Source organism: Pteronotus mesoamericanus, unplaced genomic scaffold (genome assembly GCF_021234165.1).
Source record: "Pteronotus mesoamericanus isolate MK-2021 breed Mesoamerican mustached bat unplaced genomic scaffold, CSHL_Meso_final scaffold_21, whole genome shotgun sequence".
In the NCBI taxonomy this organism is placed as follows: domain Eukaryota; kingdom Metazoa; phylum Chordata; class Mammalia; order Chiroptera; family Mormoopidae; genus Pteronotus; species Pteronotus mesoamericanus.
In genome coordinates this window covers 18292863-18316937 of record NW_026555310.1, presented here as the reverse complement: position 1 = coordinate 18316937, position 24075 = coordinate 18292863, and the positions used below count along the sequence as shown (strand labels likewise).

The 24075-nt window shown below is 37.6% G+C and overlaps 1 protein-coding gene across 1 annotated transcript in view; it reads right to left on the bottom strand.

Moving 5' to 3' along the window:
• Positions 1–24075, bottom strand: part of ITPR2 (inositol 1,4,5-trisphosphate receptor type 2) — a 434318-nt gene that overhangs the window by 331079 nt on the left and 79164 nt on the right. The window contains exons 3-8 of the mRNA XM_054591314.1: positions 13840–13955; positions 12961–13047; positions 10755–10913; positions 5610–5708; positions 5226–5309; positions 4528–4674 (exon numbers count right to left, since the gene is read on the bottom strand). Of these exons, the coding sequence (XP_054447289.1) occupies positions 4528–4674; positions 5226–5309; positions 5610–5708; positions 10755–10913; positions 12961–13047; positions 13840–13955 (692 nt within the window). The remainder of the gene's footprint in view (positions 1–4527; positions 4675–5225; positions 5310–5609; positions 5709–10754; positions 10914–12960; positions 13048–13839; positions 13956–24075) is intronic.

Below are 24075 nucleotides of genomic sequence, written 5' to 3'. Positions count from 1 at the left end.
TTGGATATACTCCCAGAAATGGAATCGCTGGGTCAAAAGGCAGATCCATTTTTACTTTTCCGAAGTCTCTTCCTATTGCTTCCCACAGTGGCTACACCCGTCTGCGTCCCCACCAATGGTGCACCAGGGCCCTTTTCTCCACAGCCTCGCCTGCACTTGTTTGATTTATTGATCATGGCCATTCTGACAGGTGTGAGACGGTATCTCACTGTGGTTTTTATTTGCATTTCTCTGCTGATGAGTGACGTTGAGCATCTTTTCATATGTATATTGGTCACCTGTATGTCCTTTTTGGAGAAGCGTCTATTCATGTCCTTTGCCCTTTTTTCAATTGGGTTTTTTGGTTTTTGGGTGTTGAATTTTATAACTACTGTATAAATTTTGGATATTAACCCCTTATCAGATGTATCAGCATATATGTTCTCCCATTCTGTGGGTTGTCTTTTTATTTTGTTGATGATTTCCTTTGCTGTGCAAAAGCTTTTTAGTTTGATGTAGTACCATTATTTTATTTTTTTCTTTTCCCTTGCCTAGGAAGATATATCCAATGAAAAACTGCTACCAGCAGTGTCCAAGATTTTGCTGCCTATGTTTTCTTCTGGGATTTTTATGTTTCGGTCAATATTTAAGTTTTTGATCCATTTTTATTTTGAATTTATTCCTGTGTGTGATGAAAGAAGGTGACCTAGTTTCTTTTTTATGCACGTATCTGTTCAATTTTCCTAAAACCATTTATTGAATACACTATCATTAACCTATTACATGTCCCTGCTTCCTCTGTTGAATATTACCTTATAGTCAATTCCTGGCCCTTTTCATGTGCGCTTATCCTAACACCATGTCCTTTGATACCTGTTCTTGGAACTGGTCTTCCCCAGATGCTAAGCCACTAGGCTCATTGAGAATAACAGCAGAAGCTCTGAAAGGGGTGGTTATGATGGTGGCGTTGTGTAGCAGCAAGAGTCAGGTTTTACAGCCTGAAAATGACTGTGTCTGAGTCCCAGCCCTTCCAACTACTATGGTATGATCACAGCAAATAACATCTTCAAGACTGTTTCTTTATGTCCATAGGATTATTATGAAGGTTAAATATCATAAGGCATATCAGAGTGCTAGAAAAACTTTTCATTATTCTCCCTCAATAGGTTACCTTCTTTTTATTAATATTGACCACTTCTGCACCCCTGTCCCAGCCTCATGTTCTGTGTGCTAATATATAACTTTCTAATGACTTTTGTTAGACTCCAGCTTCTATGTCTTCCCCTCCTTCAACAGCTCAAATAAGACAATAATTATGAAAATACTTCAAAGTGGATAAAGTCTTTTTTTTTTATTTTCTGATTTCTGAGAGAGAAAGGCAGAGAGAGAGAGAGAGGGAGGGAGAGAGAGACATTGATTTGTTGTTCCTCTTATTTATGCATTCACTGGTTGATTCTTACATGTGCCCTGACTGGAGATTGAACCCGCAACCTTAGCGTACCGGGATGATGTTCTAGCCAACTGAGCTACCCTCTAGGGGTAGATGAAGTCTTTAAAATCACTCCTCCTATGGCCAAAAACCTGACCATCCTACAAGGCTCAGTTCTCAAATCAAACTTTCATAAATCCTCTGCTAATTACACAAGCAACTGTGACCTTGTCAGTGTGTGAACTCACATTCCCTTGGGGAAGTCATAGGATACCCTTGATTAACAAACAACTGGAAGATCACCACTGATCCCAAACTAAGAGTTATCCTACACATCAGTCAGTCTAGCCATGGCAGTACAGCTCCCTAGAGAACGATTTGGAGCTGCAGAAAGGAAGATGTTTTCATTTATCACAGAACTTAGGAGGGATGCCCTCCACAGTAGCGGGCAGTGGCCAAGATATGACACAGCCTGCAGTTCACAGGAGGGTTCAGCATGTGCCTGCTATTGTGTGTGCACTCAGGGCCATCCCGCCCTTCACCCTCCTACGCTTCCCTGCATTAAAGGGGCCGGAAGCCCAGCTGGTGGGGTTCTGGAGACATCTCATGAGAATGGAAAGCAAAGTAGAAAAGAGGCTCTTCTTCTGGCTCCAGGAAAAAAGATGGCAGCTGCCTGGTGGAGACTTCTACACTATGGGGCGAAGACTTCTACAGTATGGGGTGCGAGCTCCTACTGCATGGGGTGGGTGAGGTCTCATGAGGCACAGGAGGAGAAGCCTGCAGGCTCCCACGAGGGGCAGTAACGGTGACTGCATTGCCAGACCTTCAGAGAAGGCCACTCTTCCCACCCCAGTGTTCACCATCCAGCCCTTCCAGTAACACTGAACCTAATTTCCTACATTAAATAACCTTTTCCTTGAAATACCTGATGCTCAGGCTTCCTGACTGATACAGCACATGTCAGAGAAATGTGTCACAGGCTACCTCTTTCCAGATCTCCTCCAGAAAGAAACCTACCACAAATATGAATTGGTAATACTTTGATATATAATCATACTAAAAAGTTTACATCAAGTTATAGGAACAGTCCAATAATTTAAGAGAAATACACTATGAAGAGAAAAGTTTAAATGAACTCAAGACATCTCAAAATTATTGAGTGCTCAATGGGTTAGAGCCTTTTCAACTATGCATTTTGTTGAAATGGATTTCAGTGTGCAGTGGTACAGGTACAGCAAATGCTATAAAACTAATGGCAAATATGTTAGAAAGAAGATTCAAAATGTCTCTTAACAAATTTAGAGCCAAACGTCACACAGGCAGAGACACATGAAATGCAGGGAAGTCACTGTATAGGGAAGTCACTCTCTAGCCTTTTCATCACTGTATTTCATTAATAAAGTTTCAAATAATATCTCACATTACTGTTATCCCTATTTTTTTTAATTTTTGGAGCACAATGATAAATTTATGGTGTGAAAATGGATATTTTAATTGTGAATTTATTTTCAGGTCGCTTATCTTTCTGCCTTACCAGGGTAAGAGAAGCTGTCAGGCAGAATGCCTGGGTGATGGTGGTTTCCCCAACACCTTCTCAATTCCCTGCCGCCTGCTGAAGGCTTGGCCTCCCCTGCCTGCTACCAATGGCTAGGGTGCCTCCACATGCAGTGGGTTTCAAGAGAGAAGATACGTTCTTTGTGCTAGTCATCTCCATTACAAACCGTGTCATAACCGAGAGAATTATTTTCATGTTACAATTATAATTAAGGCTCATCTCATTTGCATAAACATCATACTTCTTTATTTTCTATTTCAATAGTCTGTAATTAGTGTTATTATCCCTACTTCAATTATGGTTATTTCCTTCTTTTTTTAGTCATGCACAGATATGTCTGTCCTGTTATTACTTCTCCTACTAGATAATTTAAGGTCCACATTTACCTGTGCTCTTTCTTTTTCCTGTACTCACATAGAATGCTGTCGTATCCTCTTCATTTACCACTTCTCTCCTATCTAAATGTGTCCATCAAAGGTAGATATAAATAATATCTTCTAGAATAGATATTTACATGTTTAAATACATATTATTTTATTATAAATTATTTTCCTTTTATTTCTTTATGTTAGAATTGGGTATTTTATTAATTTTTAATCCTGAGACAATACAGATAACATTACCTATGGATTTCATTTTAGAATGTTAAAAGAAGTATTAGGGAATATATTCTATAAAGGCTGAGTGAAGGGTTTAAAGTGGTTGAGAACCACTAGATAAGCCTAGATGTCCATTAAATCAAGATGGAATTTATCAGATGTTGGCTTGGTTAGAAGTAATTATGCATATCTTATCTCTTCCACTGTGTAAAAAGGTTCTTTAAAGAAAACTCCATACCTTACATTTTCCTAACTACTCAACCATATTAGAACATTTAAAAATATTTGTCAGCCCTGGCTGGTGTGGCTCAGTGAATTGTAAACCAAAAAGGTCGCCTGTTTGATTTCCAGTCAGGGCATATGACTGGGTTGCAGGCCAGGTCCCCAGTTAGGGGCATGCACAAGGCAACCAATCAATGCATCTCTCGCACATTGATGTTTCTCTCCCTCCCTTCCACTCTCTCTAAAAGTACATAAATAAAGTCTTTTAAAAAAACACTTTTCAAAGGTTGAATGAATTGTCTGCCATGGATCTCCTCATCCCAATAGAAATAAAAGGCACCCCCAGAAGAGCTAAATGGTCTTGGCAGCAACTGGAGCTCTCATGTTCACTTCGAGTGAGTCATCCTATTCCATCGTAACTCCAGTGCCACTCAGACACATGGCCTTCAGTCTTAACAATCTTGACAACAAACACATCACAATGGATTTTTGAAAAGCAAAATCCTATGTATGCCTGAATTAAACAAGATAGAGAAAGGGAGATGCCCCAAAGAAGGTAAGTAAAGAAAGTAATAACATTTCAAACTGGTCACAGCAATGAAGATGTGCAAGTCAGTTCACAAAAAATTATCGTTTTTATTGGTCTATCATAAACAAAGCCTATAACAATAAAACAATCAGCCTATTAAATCTTGTCTTATTGAAATAAATATTTATTAAAAGCCAAATAATATTTTACACACCTCTATTTCCCAGAGTGCTTTAGAACTCGTAGCAGAAGTAGCTGATTGACGCAAGGTCGTACGAAGGAAAATGTGCTGTTTTTTCTCATATTCATCACAGGTCAGAAATTTCTCTTGTTCTGCATGAAACAATCTAACAACGTCACCCTGGAAAAACAAATCAAGAACACTGTTTCCAAGAAAAGTCTGACCAACATAAGAAATAGGTGTATCTTTCTAGTTTTGATACTCTACTTGGTTTTCAATGATTATTTATACATTTCAAAATATAAAAGGGGAAATTCAAAGAAACACTCTTAGTGAGGTCACAGTCACATTCTAGGTTTGTGACACACTCTAAACCAGCGATTTCCAACTTTTTCATCTCATGGCATACATAAACTAATTACTGAAATCCTGCAGCACGCCAAAACATGTTATATTTTTTGTCAATATGACAAAAAATAGGTAAAATTTTGATTCGTTCATACCAGGAAGCTGTTGTTGTGTTGGCTGCTGTCATTTGTTATTTGACAATCTAAGGGAAAAGAGGTCAGTAACCCTAAGTAGCCAGGTTGTGCATGTTCTAAAAATTCTTGTGGCCGTGGATTGGAAATTGCTGCTCTAAACAATGAATAGCAGTCAATGCCCAGGTTTTACATCTGAAAGGTCAGTAAAAGTACCTTCAGTTCTACCAGCAAACATTCGGACATACTTACTCCCTTCAGCACATCCTCTCGATAGGAACTATATTTCATGAACAAAGTGATTTTCCAGCTAGTGTTGCAATTAACAGCATTCACCTATTAAAGAAGAAATGTTACATTATAAGACAACTGATTCCATGTTATACCAGAAATTATTACTTCATCTAGTAAAAGGAGAAAAAAGATAACTTTGGACCATGGGGTATGTATTTCAATACAAACGTATTCAAAGGACCATCTGAAAACAGCAATAACTAATCATTATCTCTTTGTGCCTTAGGAGTATTAATTAGCATAACTGGCACTAAGCTTATGAAAACAATGAAAGAAACTATATACCTTTCTTTCCTCTCATGAGAAGATCAGCAAGCTCACATCCTTTCCTCCTGCACTTACCTCCTTACACCCTGGGTTATCGAGAAGCTCGATGTTGCTTGCATGCAGTGGCTGTCCTGCGTTCACCGGCATCAGCACAACTTTATCTCCCACAACAATCTAGGAATCAGAAATACATTGCAATTTGAGACACGGCATGCATCTTTGGTGCTATATTTGAAGGTAAAAATAACTACACAAAAGTCTTCCTTATCGACCTAACACCTGGTATGTTTATCCTCCACACAAACTTTTGTTCAATTCTTTTTCTCTTCCAGGCAAACCTCTTCTGATAAATGATCATATGTTCATGTCCCATAGTGCCCATCAGTCTGAATTCATAAAGTTAAAGTAGGTCCTTTCTTAACAGTCTCCTATTTCACTTAGAGCTCTCTTAACATCGATAAATAGGTCATGATTCCCCCACATGCGGTCTTCTGCTGTGAGCGCAGAAGATGCAGAGAGTGAATACATCTGTCACAAAAGCCAATCTGCCTAAATATTAGAACCACTTCAAGTAGAAGTTGATAGTGATATACATTTGTATTTTCTCTGATATCACAAACAGATCTGTTAAATTTGATCTTACCTATGATCTCAGAAATGTATTAAACATTCTAATGTCAGCTGGATTCAGGAAATGCAGAATTCGGTACAACCTTCTAGAACTATGTTTATTGTTTGGGCTTCAGGCATCTGGTTCAATTTTACCTTAAACATCCCAAATCAATGTTGCTCCTTAATCCTGGTGTTCACTTTTAAATAAAAAATTAAAATTGATTATGGGAAAAACTGCTCTAGAAATCATACTAAATTGATTTTTTTATTTATGCTATCATTCTCAACTTTATCTTCAAGTACTTTTATTTATAACTCAAAATGTGGGGAAATTGAGTTATGCTTTCTTAATGATGATAATGAACAGTTTAATTTTATAGATAATAAAGTTACTTTTGTTATTCAGTTCCATTAAAAACTTATTACTCTATTACCTACACTCTCATTTATAGAATTGCTTACCATCGTGGAAATGAAAACAAACACCTTCCCTTTGCAAATTTCATAACAAGTGAATGTTAGAATAAATTAGTTTGATAGACAACTGAAAAACAAATTAGGGCTTAGACCACAACAATAAACAGAACTTCTTCCTATATCTTAACCTAGACCAAAACATTAAGAAATATAATTTCACATTTTCCATATAAACTAACCTTTTATAGATTATATAGCAGCACTTACATTCACATATGGTACTGTTGTCACATATCTGGAGATTGAAGGACAGAGAAGCCTGAAACTCACTAATCAAAGAAAGGAAGGTTGTGCTTTGGTTTGCAGAAATACCTGCTATATATCACCTGCCTTTAAAGTCCATCATCAGTCAGATGATGTGACTCAAAGGGACCCATCATAGAAGCTCTCTATGTATAGATAAGGAAAGGTCAACAAGAAATAGTGTTAAGTTAGAGGTTAAGGGGGCAGCAATGGGCTACTCTTGTCTAAAAAAAAAAAAGGACGGAGGAAATGTATATGCATAAGGAATCCTTCTAGAGGGATGGCCATGGGGCGATGGTAGAAAGGCCAAAGATTTTTCATGATGTATCTTTATATTGTTTTTTATCTTTAAACCATGAACTGACAAGTATTTTTAAAAATTAAATATAAACAAGAACATATAAAAGTCAACATGACATAAACATACTTCCAACATCCTCCAAAAAAAAATTAAAAAACTCGTTATTGCACAGGACACCAAGGCAGCTGTGACTCTCGGAGCCACCAGTCAGTCTGAGGGGTCATCCATTCGACAAACAGGGCTTGATACCAGCGCTACGTCTGGTCTTCCAATTTCTTAAAGACCAATTGGGTTTTGTTTACTATGTCACTCTTACCTGAATCAAAATAAATATTAGCCATTAAATAACTAAAGGTAATGATATATTTTAGCTATGTCCTTCAAATTAAAAGAATACTTTTGGTCTTACTATTTTACTATAGTTTAGTTTTTTAAGCTTTGAGCCAATCCATATGTTGTATGTACTTCAAAACCTCACCCATAATGACTTATATAATTTTAAGAGGCCGGCCACATAGCCAAAATCTTCCAAACTCCAAGGTTTCATAAGAATGGTATTCACAGGGAGAACATAGCATTAATTCACCAATGTCCAGGTCCTCGGCCATGTTCCTGGTGATTCCTTTGACTAACCGAGCTGAATAAGACTTTGAAATGAAACAGACAATATATCAATCACAAGAAATAAAAAGAACAGTAAGAGGTGCCAGGAAGAATACAAAAGAAGGTAAGAAACAGTTTCCTATTCTCAAAGAAACCCAATTGGATAACTTGGGAAATATGTAACTTGGTAATATTCTCAGCAGAGCGCAGCCTGGGTCCTGAGCCACTGAGGGAAGTCGGGGCCCCCTGAGCAGCTGCGCACTAAATACAGAGCTTGAGCGCAAAGTTATCTTTGGCCACATCACATTCATTCTAATGCACAAACAGCTAAAAAAAATTAAAAAGTGCAATTCCAAAAGCACTTCTGTGGATTCTACATAACAACCATGTGAGATTCAAGCTGGGATTTTACTGAAAATGAAAAATATTCTAATGGCATTAGCAGCTACCCTTCTTTTGAAGTGGCACCTGGTATGGTGAAAAGAGCATTGCAATAGAAACCAAAAACATCAGTTTTAGTCCTGCTTTTGCTATAAATCCAAGGTGTACAGCTCTGCAAAGGAGCAAAATCTATTTGCTAATTGAAGAGTCTCTTTCCCTAAGAGTTGAATTTTTCTCTTTAATGAAAAACACTCGTCCTTTCCCACTTTTAAAGTCTGCCATCATGGTAAAAAATGAATGTCTTCTTAGGTCAAAGTTGAAAATAAAAAATTAACTACCCAATCATGGGAAGATAAATGGTAATAAAATATTTATGTACTCTGGGCTGTCCCCAGTGATAGCAAGCCAAGGCTTCTATACAGCTGAAAGTTAAGGAATCCATGAATCTATTTTCCCCCAAAACTATCCCACAATTTTTTAAGATATATGACAAAGGTACTCTTAAATGGTAGGAACCATTGATTTTTGAAGATATGAGCATTTTTCTCCCCAGCCCCATTCTTACATTTCATTTCAGTCACCAAGCAACTTGTTGGATACTTATAACCTAAAAGTAATCACTAAATAATAGTATATAATTGTAAAGGTCCTTTAAACCTTGCAATTTCCTCTTCTCAGTTTACTATGTTTTTAAAGAAAACCAGTAAATATTAAACTGTTTGTTATAAAGTGATAGTCTTTGCATTTGCCTCCAATAATGCACAGTAGGCTTCAGGGAAAAAATGTTGCCCGTTGCTAGGGAAGAAAGTGAGCACACCGTACAATTATTCATGTGGCAAACACAGAGCTGTGGCTGTGCTTACGCTTTCACAGCGTCCTTAATCACATACAAAAGCTACCCAGTGGTGAGCGACAACAGTGGGCCATTTCAGCAAAAAGCAATGTGGAAGGTTGTTTCAGCCATGCTTTATGGAGCACATCTACATAGAAGGATTTCTATCGCACCTGACAATTACAATGTCCATTTTAACCAAGATGGAGTGTTTGGGTGGCAGTTTGTTTTTATCTCCCCAATACCACTAATTATTTGAAATAGTTCATTACATTCAACTCTCTGTTGGCCCTATGAAAGCATGTGGAAGCAGGGAAAGGAAGAGATAGAATAAATAAATAAACAGGATAGAATGCATTTATAAATCTACATACAGCTAATCTAAAAGCCTGATTTATTCAATCATTTCATCAGGCTCCTTCAGAGCTTGAGCTCAGGTTTTGCTTGCTTCGACATTTAGTTTTCATTAACCACCTACAGACAGGGAACTATTCAGTGAGGGGCTAAAGGGTGGGAACAAACATTACAAGAAAGGGCATCCAAGACATAGGTTGTTCATAAACATAATCAGCCCCTGAATAACTGAGAGTTGATTGTAATTAACTACCTACTAAAATTAAAATATATATCATGCCCAGAGCACACATCACTTGATGCCAAAAAGGGAAAAAAAAAAAAGTAAGACTTATTTCTTGAGGAATCAACACAAGACTTAAAAAGTGCATAACATTCCTGCATGCCATGCTTTACCCGAACCTTACCTAACGAGGATATCACCAGATAATTTATTAACCACATTATACCATGAGGCTTGCATCTTGTGGAATAGACTTGTACTTCAAAATTCACTGGAAAAATAGATTCACCATAAAAGAAGAGATTTCTAAGACAAGTCATATCCAACACATTTAAAATATAATTGAAAAACTATCAGAATAATTATATTTTTTATTGTTCTGACTTTATAATTTTTTCATTTTGTAAAATCTTTAAACTATTTTTCTGGATCACCTGACCCAATATTTGCAAGGTGTTCTATTTAGGAAAGTTATTCAGTGTCCACTATCAACCAGCACTTACTGAGCATTTCCTGTCTGCTAGGGTCTGTCACTGCTACTTTACTACACGTGAACATGTCTTACTATGGAAACTAGTGAATCATTTCGCATACTTTTTTATTTACTTTGTAAAGTAGCAGAAAATATTCTGGCAGCTGCCAAGATTTACATGACACAATATGCACATAATCCACGACGTAGGTTAAATGGCATCAACGAGCAGGTGTCACTCTATAGCTCCTTATATTTACACATGTATTAAGATGTATAGACTGTAAACAATGGACCATAGAGCCAGGAAATGAAACTGTCATGATTCCCTGTGTTACTCTATTTGCCCAACGAGTAGACACCATCTTCTAAGCAGACCTCTTTTTTTCTTACAGCCATGATGCCCCCCGATAGGCAGAGAAGCAAAGTCTAGCTCTCTCTTCTAAGGCTCAGCCACTGTTAAGATTACTTAAGTTTTTGGGACACAAATTCTAGCTGGAAAATTTCACTAAATTAATTTGAATTTGGTCTTTTTATAATCCTTGAGCACAACTTATACTACAAATAAATGCTTTTAACCTAGTACTTTCTATATTTATTAATATAAAAGATGTGAAAGACTGAAAATTCTATTTCCTCTTTATTTTATGGATTCTCTCAACTAATAAGAATTATTGCCTGTATGAATGCACTGTTTTTCTCTTAATTTTATATTTACATACATTGTCACCCTCGCTTCTCAGCTTCCAGAAGGGATGAATATAAAACCAGGACCCTTCATTTCCGGCAGCATCCAAGGACACGCGCATTGCATTCTTCTCCAGTAAAGCAGGCAACCTCTTGTTGACAGTCAGGTACTTGTTGCTTTTTATATGCAGTAGCTGTTGGGAAAAGACATGCATTACCACCTTACTGTTGGATCTACTCTGTTAAATACATATATACATTGATACATATATCATATGCCCACATAACATGGCTTGAGGTAGGGATTAAACAAAGCTCTTTTCAAATGCCAAACTCACTAACTGCAAGCTGACTTCTTTGGGTGTCTCCTCACGTCCACCCCCAGTTCTGCTTCCTAATGGAGTGGGCACATGAGGAAAACAAGGGGACACCTCTGACCAATTTTCATCTATTTACAAATAGAAGAAGAAAACCAGGCTTTCCGAAGGCAACCTGCAGGTTCCCATAAACCACATTCCTGCACAACCATGAAAACAGGATACATTAAACAAAACCCACAAAACTAAAACGATGGACTGACCCACTTAGTACTGATAACCCTCCCTGCCCACACACAGACCTAATCCCTCCTCTGTGCAACTTCCGCAAGAGGATGCTGAGCCTGCTCCTTCTCAGATGAGCGGAAAGGCACCATTTCTTGGATTTTTTTTTTTTCATTTCATGGACAAATTTTTCCAAAACATCATTTTACTGAGTAAAAAACCTAAAACAGATAACCTTCTTCTCTATTATCACAATCATTTCAAAAATGATCACTTTAATACTCACAATATAAGAAGGAAAATATCTCAAAATAGAGGGCAATTCATTAATTGAAAAAAAAATCAGCTTTCTGAAAAACTCATTATAATATCCTTGGTTCTCATTTTACCATAAGCCAATGAAAACCCTCATGGGCCAACACCCCTTCTTTGGGATCCATCATGTTAAATGGAGCCCATGCCTCAGCCCTACCTGACCATGCAAACATGTTCTCTTAGGTTCTTGACAAGAAACATAAGCCCCACTTGCTGGCAGTTAATATTAATCAAAACTTGGTTAAGAAAAACTCTGTTTATGGAGGATTGTCCAAGGGACATACAGCCCTAGGCATCACATAACCTGTCATTAGATTAACTGATAGATTCAGAGGCCTACAGACCAAGGTGCCCTCACCTTGTCCCATCACAGAGCTGCTTTGATGGCCGTATGCTCTGGCATTTTGCCATTGGCCAATAATAAAACACCAGGGGTATTATTTTTTAAACAGCTCCATGAAGTGCCTCGTTGTAGTATTTACCATAAGGAAGTTTTTAAGGCTATTGTTTACTATATTGAACAGTGTTCTCTTTATGAGTGCTCATTTAGGAACACCTCTTTGGTCTTCTTGCCAGGGATGTTTGTGTTTCTAGAGCTCTGCCTTAAGTCTATGTTATATTCCAACTATGGGAATGCTGTTAAGATATCACACTTCCCTTAGAGCTAAGTGGGCGACAAAAAGGCTTTGAGCCAAAGTTTACCAAGCTTGGCAACCTGGTTTTTATAAAGATGCTCCACTCCTGACTTCACCTTATTTGTTCAACCACTATTTTCCCTTTAACCCAGTTGCCTTGTTTATTTTTATTTTATTTTGTTCTGTGGTATTTCTAAAAATGCCTTACATTCTTTCTGGGGAAAGGTGGGGCATAGATTAACAAATTACCAAGTAAAAAGCTAGAAGATCTAAGTGAAACGCAAGAAAGGAATGCAGCTGAGATAAAATCAGTGTGTCCACTAATTGAAATAGATCTTCTAATAACAAGTCAAGGACGATTTCCACCTAAGAGTACAGTTTGAAAACTTTCCTCTCTCAATGAAATGAAAAACTAAAGGGTCACATGTTACAAGTTAGTCCCATTAACACTAAAGGACTATTTTATTCCAGGCCTTTAGAAATCGTGTTTCCCCGTATTCTTCCTTTTGATGTAATGACTTGTGCACACGTCTAGAGAAGCTCAGTTCTTTATGTGAACACAACAGTCGTACTCCCAAACACATAGAACAGTGTGCAGAATGTTAACTGGAAATATCACGACATCCATGGTTACCACCAAAGAATGAACTATTGTATGCCAAAATTTTAATGCTATTTGGCATTCCTACCAGATGCAAATTGCCCATAAAACATTCACCTCTTTTAAGGGAAAGTAAATCAACACTTACTTGAATGACATTACTGTATTTCACGATTTCTCCCAAAAGTTTCTTATTTTCTGATTCATTTTGTTTTTGTTCCAGTTCTGCAGCATGCTATAAAATGATTATCAAATATTCAGTGTGGAAACGTAGTAAACAGAGTACAATAACTGACAAAGAAATCAGGGTTTTTTTAGGAACAAAGAGAACCAAGAATACCACCATGAATAAAATAGGTTAGATGCTTCACTCTTGGTGCTTGGGGTGTGGGAAGGGGGGTGGTAATAATTAAATACATGATTATAATATAATGTGATAATTCTCTCAATTTAATGCTAACAAATATCTTGGTATGCTTTCATGTTGGAAATTTCAGAAAAGTACTAGTCTCTGTGGTCTTATAATTACTTTCAGAAGGAATATTGATTGCTAAAGAAACCAACCAAGAGAGTAGATGAATTTCAAAAGTCTCAAAATACAGTTTCAATTCTAAAAGTAACAGAAATTTCAATGACACAAATTGAGTCCTATTAAATTTACACTCAGCCCAAGTTAGAAACACCAGGCTTTATCTCTTTTTTCCAGTCTTTCAAAGAAAAATTAAGTACTGTGCCAAGTAAAATATAACTGGATTGACACTCCTACAGAGTTTCTGAACATTTTGATGTGAATCTCTGAATTAGTCTGGCACACCCTAAAAAATAGCAGCAAGAATGTATTGCCTACCTGCCAGGAAATCAGTAGTCACACCCTGTACCTTAAAAAGTCCCTTCCAGTCTCAGTGTGTTGTTACAACTATTCTAAATCTCTGTGTATTGAGGGAAATCACTAGGATACGAAACAGATCTTTTGTTATTGCTGCACCTGGCCTAGCCTAAGTCAGACAAATAGAAACCTGGCCCTTACCTGTAATTTCTTCAGCAAGGCTGCCTCTGTGTGGTTCCCTTGTTTGGCTTGCTTAGCTTTCCAATATTGTTTCTGGGCAGAATATCGATTCATAGGGCACACCTTGAAGAGGCAGTCTATGACAAAGCAACAACGAAAAACACTGTAACTAAGGGGACCAGCATTTCTCAGATTTTCCTTTAGCCCAGCACTGGAATCTTGGAATCCCCAAGAAGAGAGAACATTTAAAAGTCATCTAGCTCATCCTCCAGCCAACTCCTAAATTCCCAATATAACATCCTTTTTCAAAGATCTTTATAGACTGTGAAAATACTCCCTTCTTCAGTAAGTTTCTTAAAGGATACTTTAGGTAGCATAATTTATAAAGAAATCTAAACAAAGTGCATTATATTAAATGCACCTTTAAAATTATAATGGGAGTATCTGATCTCAAAAATTGAATAGAATGACATTAGTGACTTTCATTGCCTTATCTGACCCTGTGCAATTACTTATTCATGATATGAATCTTTGACAGCAAAGCGAGGCAAAAAATAGAAACAATCACAGCAGTCGCAAAAATCACCTTTGGGGCATCCATTCCCCAGGTTTCCACATACCTGGGACGAGTATGGTATGAGAACCTGAGACATAGTATGTTATAAGCGGTATGGGGCGGCGGGGAGAGCAAAAACAAACAAACAAAACTAAACCAAGATTAAAGTCCTAACACTACCACTCAATATCAAGAAAAGATATCATAATGGAATAATACAGTTAAGTGATATTGTTAAGTCAAAAAAGCAAAATATATTTTTCCTTTTAATGAGGAAAGTAGAAGCTTGACTAAAGAATTCTTCTATATGTTAATGATTTTGCATGTTTGTGGAATGGATTACAATTCAGAACAAAGGTCAATTCCCCATATTCTTTTATAAAGGAATAATGATATAGAAAATCCAAATGTTATTTTAATTTTCTCACAAAAATGTATGAATTCAATACAACAAATTTCTTTTGGTTGCTGTGTTAATATTTATGATCATTTTTCAAAGATATATCAAAAAATAAAATTCAATCGACTCTAATATTCATTTTAGCTACATTCTTTTTTTAAATGCAGATTGATTTTATTTATTTTTTTAAATGTCAAAGTTAATTATAAAACATTAAAAAATTTAAAACCATTATAAAGTCTCAGCAATTAAACTAGCATGACACCAGCACAGAAATAATCAAGTAGGTCAATGAAATATAATGAGTATTCTAGAGATGAACGTATGTATCTGTCTAACAATGTAATATATGATTAAGTTGATATTTCAAATCAATGGGTAAAATAAGGTTTTTTCAACAAATAAAGTGCATGGACTACATTCTTAACTATACTATACAAGCTCATTCTATTATTCTCTGTTAAAGTAACTATAAAATTAAACAATGGACTTGATCTCTTTTCAAACTTCATTTATTGTTATAATGGCATAAATAATCAAAAATTATAACTAAATTTTTAGAGGGACTTTTAAAGTTCAGAAGAAATAATGAGTTTTTGTACAGTTTACAATTGTAAATACAAATTCTATTGACTGACCTTCCCCAGCAAAAGCACACAAGGCTATAGAAAACTAATTATTATTTTATGATTTAAAACGTATTCATGTAGCTGTATAAGCATTTTATATAGTAGTAAAAAATAGGCACCTTCTTACTGCTAAAAGTAGGGCAAGAGGCCATCACAAATACGATACAAGAATCACAACTTGGCACATGTATGTGAAAACCAAATAACTAGACCTAAAAACTGTTTTTCCTGGCAACATATCTTATAAGCCCTCGAAGTTATTTCCTATATATTAGCAGCTACAAAGACATTGAACAAATTTTTTCCAGCACAAATATGGAGGTTGTTTACAGATATCCCCAAAAGGGTGCTCCCAATTTAATGCAGGCCATTTGTGACTATTCTATATCAGGCAAGTAACCTGGTAAACTAAAACTACATTGTTTTAGTGCAGCAAAAACACAAACCTTTAAGTAGAAATGAGCACTAATCTGCAGTCTACACTGCTGACCTCCATGTATGAAAAGAGAAAAATTAGGTTCTCCATTAGTTCAAATTTCTAATTGAGTTCCTTAGGAAATGCTCCTTTGACAGAGACAATATTTGTCCTAAATTCCAGGCCACCTCAGGAGCGCGCCTGACAGTGGTGTCTTCAGGTAGCTGGCAAGGAAAGTGCGTGTGTCATGATACAGAGCGCTGAGGCTGAGGTTATTGCGAAGTGGAGCCACACCTTCAGCCACCACAGGCTTACTGGCCAGCCAACCTCTGCAGCTGTGTGCTAATACTCAGACCCTCTCCTCCAAAAGCTCACAGCCTAGTGGGTGAGTCAGGGGTCCATCGAGTGTTCAAGTTTCACAATGAAACTATAGACAGGTGCTATAGGGCACAAAGATACTTGTGGCCAGCTTCACAAGGGAAGGCCAGGAAGCTTTCCAAAGGAGAACATACAAGCCAAGTTTTAAGGAACCAATACTAATTCAGCACATTGCCAAGGGGGTTCAAATGCTCAGGGGGGAGGGACATTCCAAAGAGAGCCAAGGGGATACACAGGCAGAGGAGGGAAATGCTGAGGGACCCACTAAGCTTGCATGGAAGCTGTGGTCCAGGCCGTGAAATGACAATGGAACAGTTTGCTGAAGTCAGGGTCTGCAGAGTGCTGTGTGCTGGGCTAAGGAGTATGGGCTACATCTCATGGGAAGTGTCAAACTTATCAACTGTTTTAAGCTCTTCCACTATGTGAAAGGTGATGTGAACAAACTGGTGAAAAGACCAGCACAAAGCCAGCGTGCTGAGACACAGTAAGGATCTGAAATTGGGCTGTATGGTAATTGCAGACCTCAAAGAAAACATCAGAATCAACAGGCTTAATGCTCTGTTAGGTGTGGGGCGGGGAGAGGTGCAGGAGAGGAAAAGTGAAGATGGCCACACGAACAAGCTGCCGCCCGCTCTATCTGAGATGCAAAACCTTGGACTTCAAAAGCCCTTTCTATTTGCAGGGCCTTAGTTTTATGGTCCTCTTCAGCAGCCTCACACAGGTGGCATCTCATTGTATATTACAGTGAATGACCAAACTGTTTTTCTGCATGGGAACTGCTGTTGCAGCACTATTTTGGGTGACGGGGTCGGGGCTGGGGTGCAGACGTAGGGCACACAGGCTTCTCTAAAATCGTTTTTGTCGATGGTGGTGGTAGGGATGGGGAAGGGTGTGCATGCATGTGTGTGTGTGTTATTTTCTCTGCCTCTTTGAGGAAAAAAAAATCAACTGGTCTTGAGGCAGTAGTGTATTTTGTCTGATTCTCAATTCATTGTGTAATAAAAGTATCAATAATACCTGCCATGCCTAATGCACAGGGCTCCTGAGATATGCACTAAAGATAACCTGTGCGAAGTACTTTATGAGCTTTAAAGCCCTATTATACGTGTAAGATATAATTATTAATGTTGCTTCATTTGTTCAGCAATAGCTTCACTAAGATTAACAGATAACTAAATCTTTACAAAGCTTTCAGCAAAAAAAAAAAAAAAAGCGACAAAAAGTAGAGCTGTCAAATTAAACTTGAACACAAACCAAAAGTACCCAATTCACATAGCCCCTTTCGTTTAAGATGCCACAATGTGTTTTGTATAAAATCCTCAAAAACCCTGAAACAGCATCGCAGTGAGCAGTGGATGCAACCTCCATAACCTTGAAATGTCTTTTAAAATGCGCAGACACCGTCATTAGCACCGTCACAGCGGAGCTCTGTACGGGCCTCCCACATTTGCCGGCAGGCGGGAGGCCAGCTGTCTCAGAGCCCTCCGCCCTCGTCCGCCCTCTATTGGCCCTCCTGGCTCTGCTGCGGGAACCACCTGCCCGTCCCTTGGCCTGCTCCTTCGCTAACATGAGGGGTGCGTACACTGCCAACAGATAGGTTTTAGCGGGGGTTCTAATCAGAAATCGGCCCCGCGTCACTTGTTAATAAGGTAACAACGATCTCTTCAGCATTTCAAGACTCAAAGAATAATCAAAAAGGAAACACTGACCTCATAGAGCAAACACCAAAAGCACAAATTAAAGTACTTTGAGTTAAATATTTTTAAAAACTTAACCAAAAGAGCTGAGACAAGAAATTTGCAGAATTACAGAAGTTCAGAAAAGTTAGAAATCTGACAAAACGTGCCACTTTCCGTCAGGCAATATTATAAGAGCAATGCCTTAGAATTAGAACTTTTTTTTATTTTTTTTTTTTTACAGCTATGGAAGGAAATTCATCCCCACAGAAGTGTTTACTTTAAACTGAAAGACTCAGCACCCTCTGTAGCCTGCTGATGAATGCTAGCGGAGGGAGGAAATATGACAGCCATTCGAATGGTGTGGAACATGAAATCCATGTCCTGGATCATTGTAAACTCCCCTCCCCTCACATGATCCTGGGTAAATCTGGCAGGAAACCAGTCTAAACCTCCACTTGCAATACCTATCTAAATAGCTTTGAAATGATTTTGCTTTCTATGTATAAAAACACTTTCTATGTATAAAAACACTTTCTAAAAACAGTTGTATCTAAGGCAGTTCCTGCCCCCAAGAACTGTCTATAGAGTTCCATTTGAGGCTATTATATGTCAAGTTCACACTACCCAAGGGCCAGCAACTTCCCTTGGTAATGGTGGAAGGAACACTTTCTGTTTCATTTCTCCTCCCTCCTAAGATTTCAATGAGGCAAGACATATTAAACCATCAGCAAGTGCCTGTCACAAAGCGGGCATTCAACAAATGGCTCTTTCACGGGAGCCTATAAAATTACCTCATACTGATTATAGGGTACATGGTTGCCAAGGGCTTTCTTAACCCCACGTGGAGAAAGGTGGGGAGTGAGGGGGCAGGAGCTTTTCTCTTTGTGATATAAACAGGATGCAGCAGACTTCAATGAAGACAATGGGACCTTCCCAGTGATAAAATAGAAAGTGGTAAGAACACTCCCCAGAGGGTTAAGGGTAAGGGACAGGCAGACAAGGGGCAATTAGAATTCAGAGTTGGTCAGAGAGAGGAATTCATCTTCAGCAGCCTGAAATATAACTACAGCTCTGTTTTTCAGTTTTTCTAAGAAACACATCCTGAAACAGAGTGTTTGTATACAGCTCTTTATGCTTAGAGGTTAAAAAGGAATATATGTTCCTCAAACATAGAACTTCATAACTAATCTTACTACCTCCTTGGACCACAGCCTAAGGCAGGCATACAGAGGGAGCCAAACAGGGAAAGAGACCTCTAGAATGTTACAAAAGCCAAAGAGAATGTATTGCAGGTGTTAGGAAACATTAAATGATATCACAACCCATAGGTAGGCAGCCATGAAGACGGCAGGATAACTTCCTCTCTGCAAAAGTCAGCTACTTAAATGTACTATTGAAGGAGGAGAAAAACGGGCTTTTGTAGTTACAGGCTACGAAAATGTTAGAATTGAAGGGGCTTCCCATAAAATCCGAGCTTTCCTTTCTCTGAGATAAAGAAGATAAAGAAGCAAAAACTCAAGTGAGTTGCCTAGGTCCTTCACGATAACATCTCTAAATTAAAATAAATTATAAGCGTGAACAAGTTCAGCCACACACAAGCTGTCTGAATGCCCTGCCAGGTGGCAGGCCTCGGGGCGGGGAAGAGAGGCGTTAAATAGCACTCGGTTTGCTCAGCACAGTTCACCAGAGCACTGCGTAAAATACAGAGTACTACGTATTGATAATAAAGATCACTTGATCTTCACAACAAACTTAAGAATTAGCTAGGATTGTTTTCTTCATGTTCCCGAGAAAGAAACTGAGACTTTTCTTAAGTACACAAAGGTGGTAAGAAATTTGAACTAAAGAGCCTCTGAACACAATTCAAAGTCCTGCTGCTGCTTGCAGTGGCGCCGTGTGTGAGCAGGTGTGTCCTCCAGGGGCATTATCTGTCTCCCTGGAAGTACTCTCCATAATGCCACACACATACACCCTGAGGTCAGTTAGGACAAATCTAATCTGGCTTCTCCAGACCAGCCTTAAACATTCTCAGACAGCATCCATCTGACACCTCTACCGCCTCTCCAATTTGATTACCATAACCAAAAATACCATTTTTATTACCAAATACTAAGGCTACCTCTTTCTTCACAACTGATGTGACTTTAGTCAATTAAAGATTGACCTGTTAAGACATTTTCTAAAGCACATATTAATGTATTTAGCAAGTATAGACATTGAAAAACCCATTGGCCTTGGTTTCCTTCCCATTACACTCTCCCAACCTAATACAACCTCTAGAAAAATATTATAAAGATACATATATGTTCAACTGTTATAATACTTCAAAAGAAGCTAATGAATGTTTTTGCATGGAAAATATGCCAGATGTGCCTATAATTAAATAAATACTAAGACATCAATAGGAATATTATAAAATCTTAGTCTCAAACATTAATTACCTGATTCATACATTAATAGATAAATACTCAAAAACAAATTATACTTTTTTTTGCTTCATTTGGAGTCAGAACAAAAAAATAAAATTCAAATGCATTGATGCTGATTTTCATTCTTGTTAAGGTTTAACTTTAGCATTAAGCAAGCCATTCGACTAGACGTAAGTGGAATTTCTATCAAAAAATCATAATGTATAATTTTTATTTAACTTCCCATTCTCAAAATGTCATATTAACTCAGATAATCAAAAAAGTGTAACAAGCAGACTAATTCAGAAGTCAAAATGCAAGTCTATAATCCCATTACATAAATATCAAGTCCAAAAGAAATGAAATGAATTTATGTATACACAAATGTATGTATATCTATATATACACAAATATATGTATATCTATATATACACATATACAGATAACACATATATAATAGTTTATCTTATATACTGTGTTTATTGGTATTTTTATTTAAAAGTATATATTTCTATGTTTATTACTTCATTTAATTCTTCTAAAAATTCTTTGAGGTAAGCATTACTCTTAATATGAGGAAAGAGAAACTCATAACATTTTACCTAAAGTCTCAAAGCTAATCTTTAGGTTTAATCCAAATCAGTCTGTCTCCAAAGCCCATCTTCATCATTTAATAAAAGATACTCAATATTTCTCCAATTAAAACTTTAAAAAAATACATCTAGATAGTCACTGAAATTAAAACACAAGATAGTCTAGCTGTCTCTGGTTTCATACTCCAAGACATGCTGAAATTCTCCTACAAGGACCCAAAAAACATATGAAAAAGAAACTACCTGAATAGCTGTAACTACGATCTAACAGAAGTAGCAAGCAAGAGACACCTGGGCAGCGAATTTTACTGCCTCAAGTCCTCCACTTGGAAAGTAATCATTTTTGAATAGCGGTACAATTAGACTGTTAATACAGGTAAATTAACTGTATAAAAATAGGCTTGCCTTTTTAAATTCATTTTAGCATGGCAATAAAAAACTTTTAAAAGTCTTTTAAATTTAAAAATTTTTTTAAAGTCTATCACAGGCTATTTTATGACATTATAGTGATATAACAGAGATATTTAGAGTGAAGAATTACTTGCTGTGCATTGTCTAGTGAGTGAATTACTACTTTCATATAAGAGACCTAAAAACAAAATCAGTTTATTGTGCTGGCTTTTCTGTGAGCAGAGATTTATCCATAAAAACAAAATTGATCATGGAGTCCTAAACATCATTATTGTGGATTTATGCCCAAATGAGACTAGCATTCTATAGATGATCACCACCAAAAAGCATCTACCTCTACAGATAATTTAGTACTCAATGGACAATAACTGTAGAGCAGTGTTGTATAAACTGTAGTTATGCACACCAGGTTGGCAATCAATTTATTTGGTCCCGGTCAGCCATTTTTGAATGGAGTGGGATGGGATGGGATGGGAGGGGATAGGGATGGGGAAAGAAGGAAAATAGAGCTCACTACAAGCAGCAAGTAATTTTTCAAGAAACTTGTTTCATAAGAGTGTGTGTGTGCACGTGCACACACACAGACAAGCTGGATTACAATGTAAAATGTATTTCTTACTGAGTGTTGCAATAAAAAGTGTTTGAAAGTCACTATTTTTGAGGGCTACACATGTACACAGGTTACAGTTAAAGGCCATGGAAATTTAAAAACAAAAACAAAACAGAGAGATAGAGAGATCCTGTGGGCAAGGGGAGAGGAAACAGATGACCAAGTGAAATTTTTTTTTTTTGGCTCTATCAGTGATTTGTGATTTTTGAAATCACAAAAGCTATCTTTTTAGTAATTGAGCCATAAAAATTTTATGTAGGCAATTACAATGGAACAGGAAGATACCCTTTTAAAAATATTTTTTTATTCACACTCTGCTTGACTTCTATGTTTACTATAGCATCTCTCAGATGTCTCTTTTATTAGCTAACATGTTTGCACATAACTCTATTATCTGCTATAGATAATACCTATTATCTGCTATAGGAAAGATGATCAGAATCTGTGGAAGAAAACTCCTGCCCAGTTTGCTGGGAAACAATCATTAGATACCTACTCTTTCTTCTCTGAAAGCCTTTACAGTCTGTTTGGTCTCCTATTAAAATGCAAATACCTGAGAAGGAAACCCACCGAGATCTTGGCTCTCTGTTTACCCATCTCCACGAGGGTGGGCTGGTGCTGCAGATCTGGGGAAGGAACCTTTTAGATTACCAACATCTGGTGATAATGTGCAGGAAGGCTGTTTGTCAAATTTTCGACTGACACAGACCAGGAAGAGCAGGCCAATTCGACATAAAGAAATCCAGATTTTCAGTAATCTCTACAGGACAAACATGAGTGCAATTAAACTTTAAACAAGCTTAAATATAAAGTTCTGCATTTATGTTCAGAAAAAAAATCAACTGCTTATGTATGTGATAGAGGGGAGCATCAGGTCTTCTAACAGGTAATATTAAAAGGGGGCGAGGAGGGAGGCTATACCTTAGGCTTGAGTTCAACTTAATACAATTAAATTGACCATACATCCCTGTGTGCCCAGGACAATTCTGGTTCACATCTGGTACCTGAGCCTAGTTATGGTGTCCTCTTTCATTCTCAAAAGCATACTGGTTTGGATGATGAAGTATATGATCACCCCAAATATAACAAATGAATACTGTGGCATGGAAGCTGAAAAGCTAGGGCAGCCGTTTCAGCCTGATTAGTATAAGAATGGCCTTGCAACCGGGGGAAGAACAACCCAGATTATCCGGCTCAGTTACACACACCCAGAATATCAGGCTCAATCAGAGGTGGCACATTTAGAGTAGCACCCTAACAAAGCAGCCTGTATCTGAAGGCAGGCAAATGGGACAGCGCACTAAATATAGAAAGCAACAATAGTGGGAACTGGGAAATGCCGCCTAACAGAAAAAACAAAGAGGAGGAGTAATCTCACTTTATACAGTTGAAGATGTACGTATGAAAAAGGGAAGAAACTTTTTTCTGTGTTGATCCAGGATCAAAGCAAAATTTTGTTCAGTGTAAGGAAAATCTTGCAAACAATTGGAGAAGTTCAAAAAATACAAATTAATCAGAGGCAAGTAAACTTTTCCTACAGAGCACAGGCAGCGGCAGATGAGAAAAGCTGCAGAAGGGATCTCGCATTGGGAGGGAGGTGCCTTCCAAATGGCACCTTCTCTGTTACGGGAATTGTGGCAGAGGGGACTGGCGTGGGGGCCGGGGGTATAGTCCCTGTCCAGGGTTTGCTGATGAAAAGCCCAGCCTCTCACCTGCCTCAGCTGTGTTGATCACACTCTGATGTGGTTTGGCACCTCACTAAGAAACAGGCCAGGAAATTCCACCCCTGGACCCTGCAAAAGCCTCCTACTAACTAAACAGCTGCAAGTACTAGGTTACAATCCTCAGTTACAGCACTCCGTAAATATTCATTATTATTACTTCCAACTTTACATTCCAGATGAACAAATACAGTTGTGTTTATATCTCATAGCTTCAGACGCATGACAGTCGTTGTTGTGATAATTTCTCACTGAAGTGTTTTGATTTGGTAAAAGACTTTCAGGTTAAAAGATGAGCAGCAAAATGACAAAACACATCTCCCCCCACACACACGCACTACACACATGCACACAAACATTCTAACAGCCACTAACACTGAATGGTCAAATACTGTGATAAGAGCTTCACAAGAATACTTTAATTTTCATAGAAAAATGTGAGACAGATACCATTATT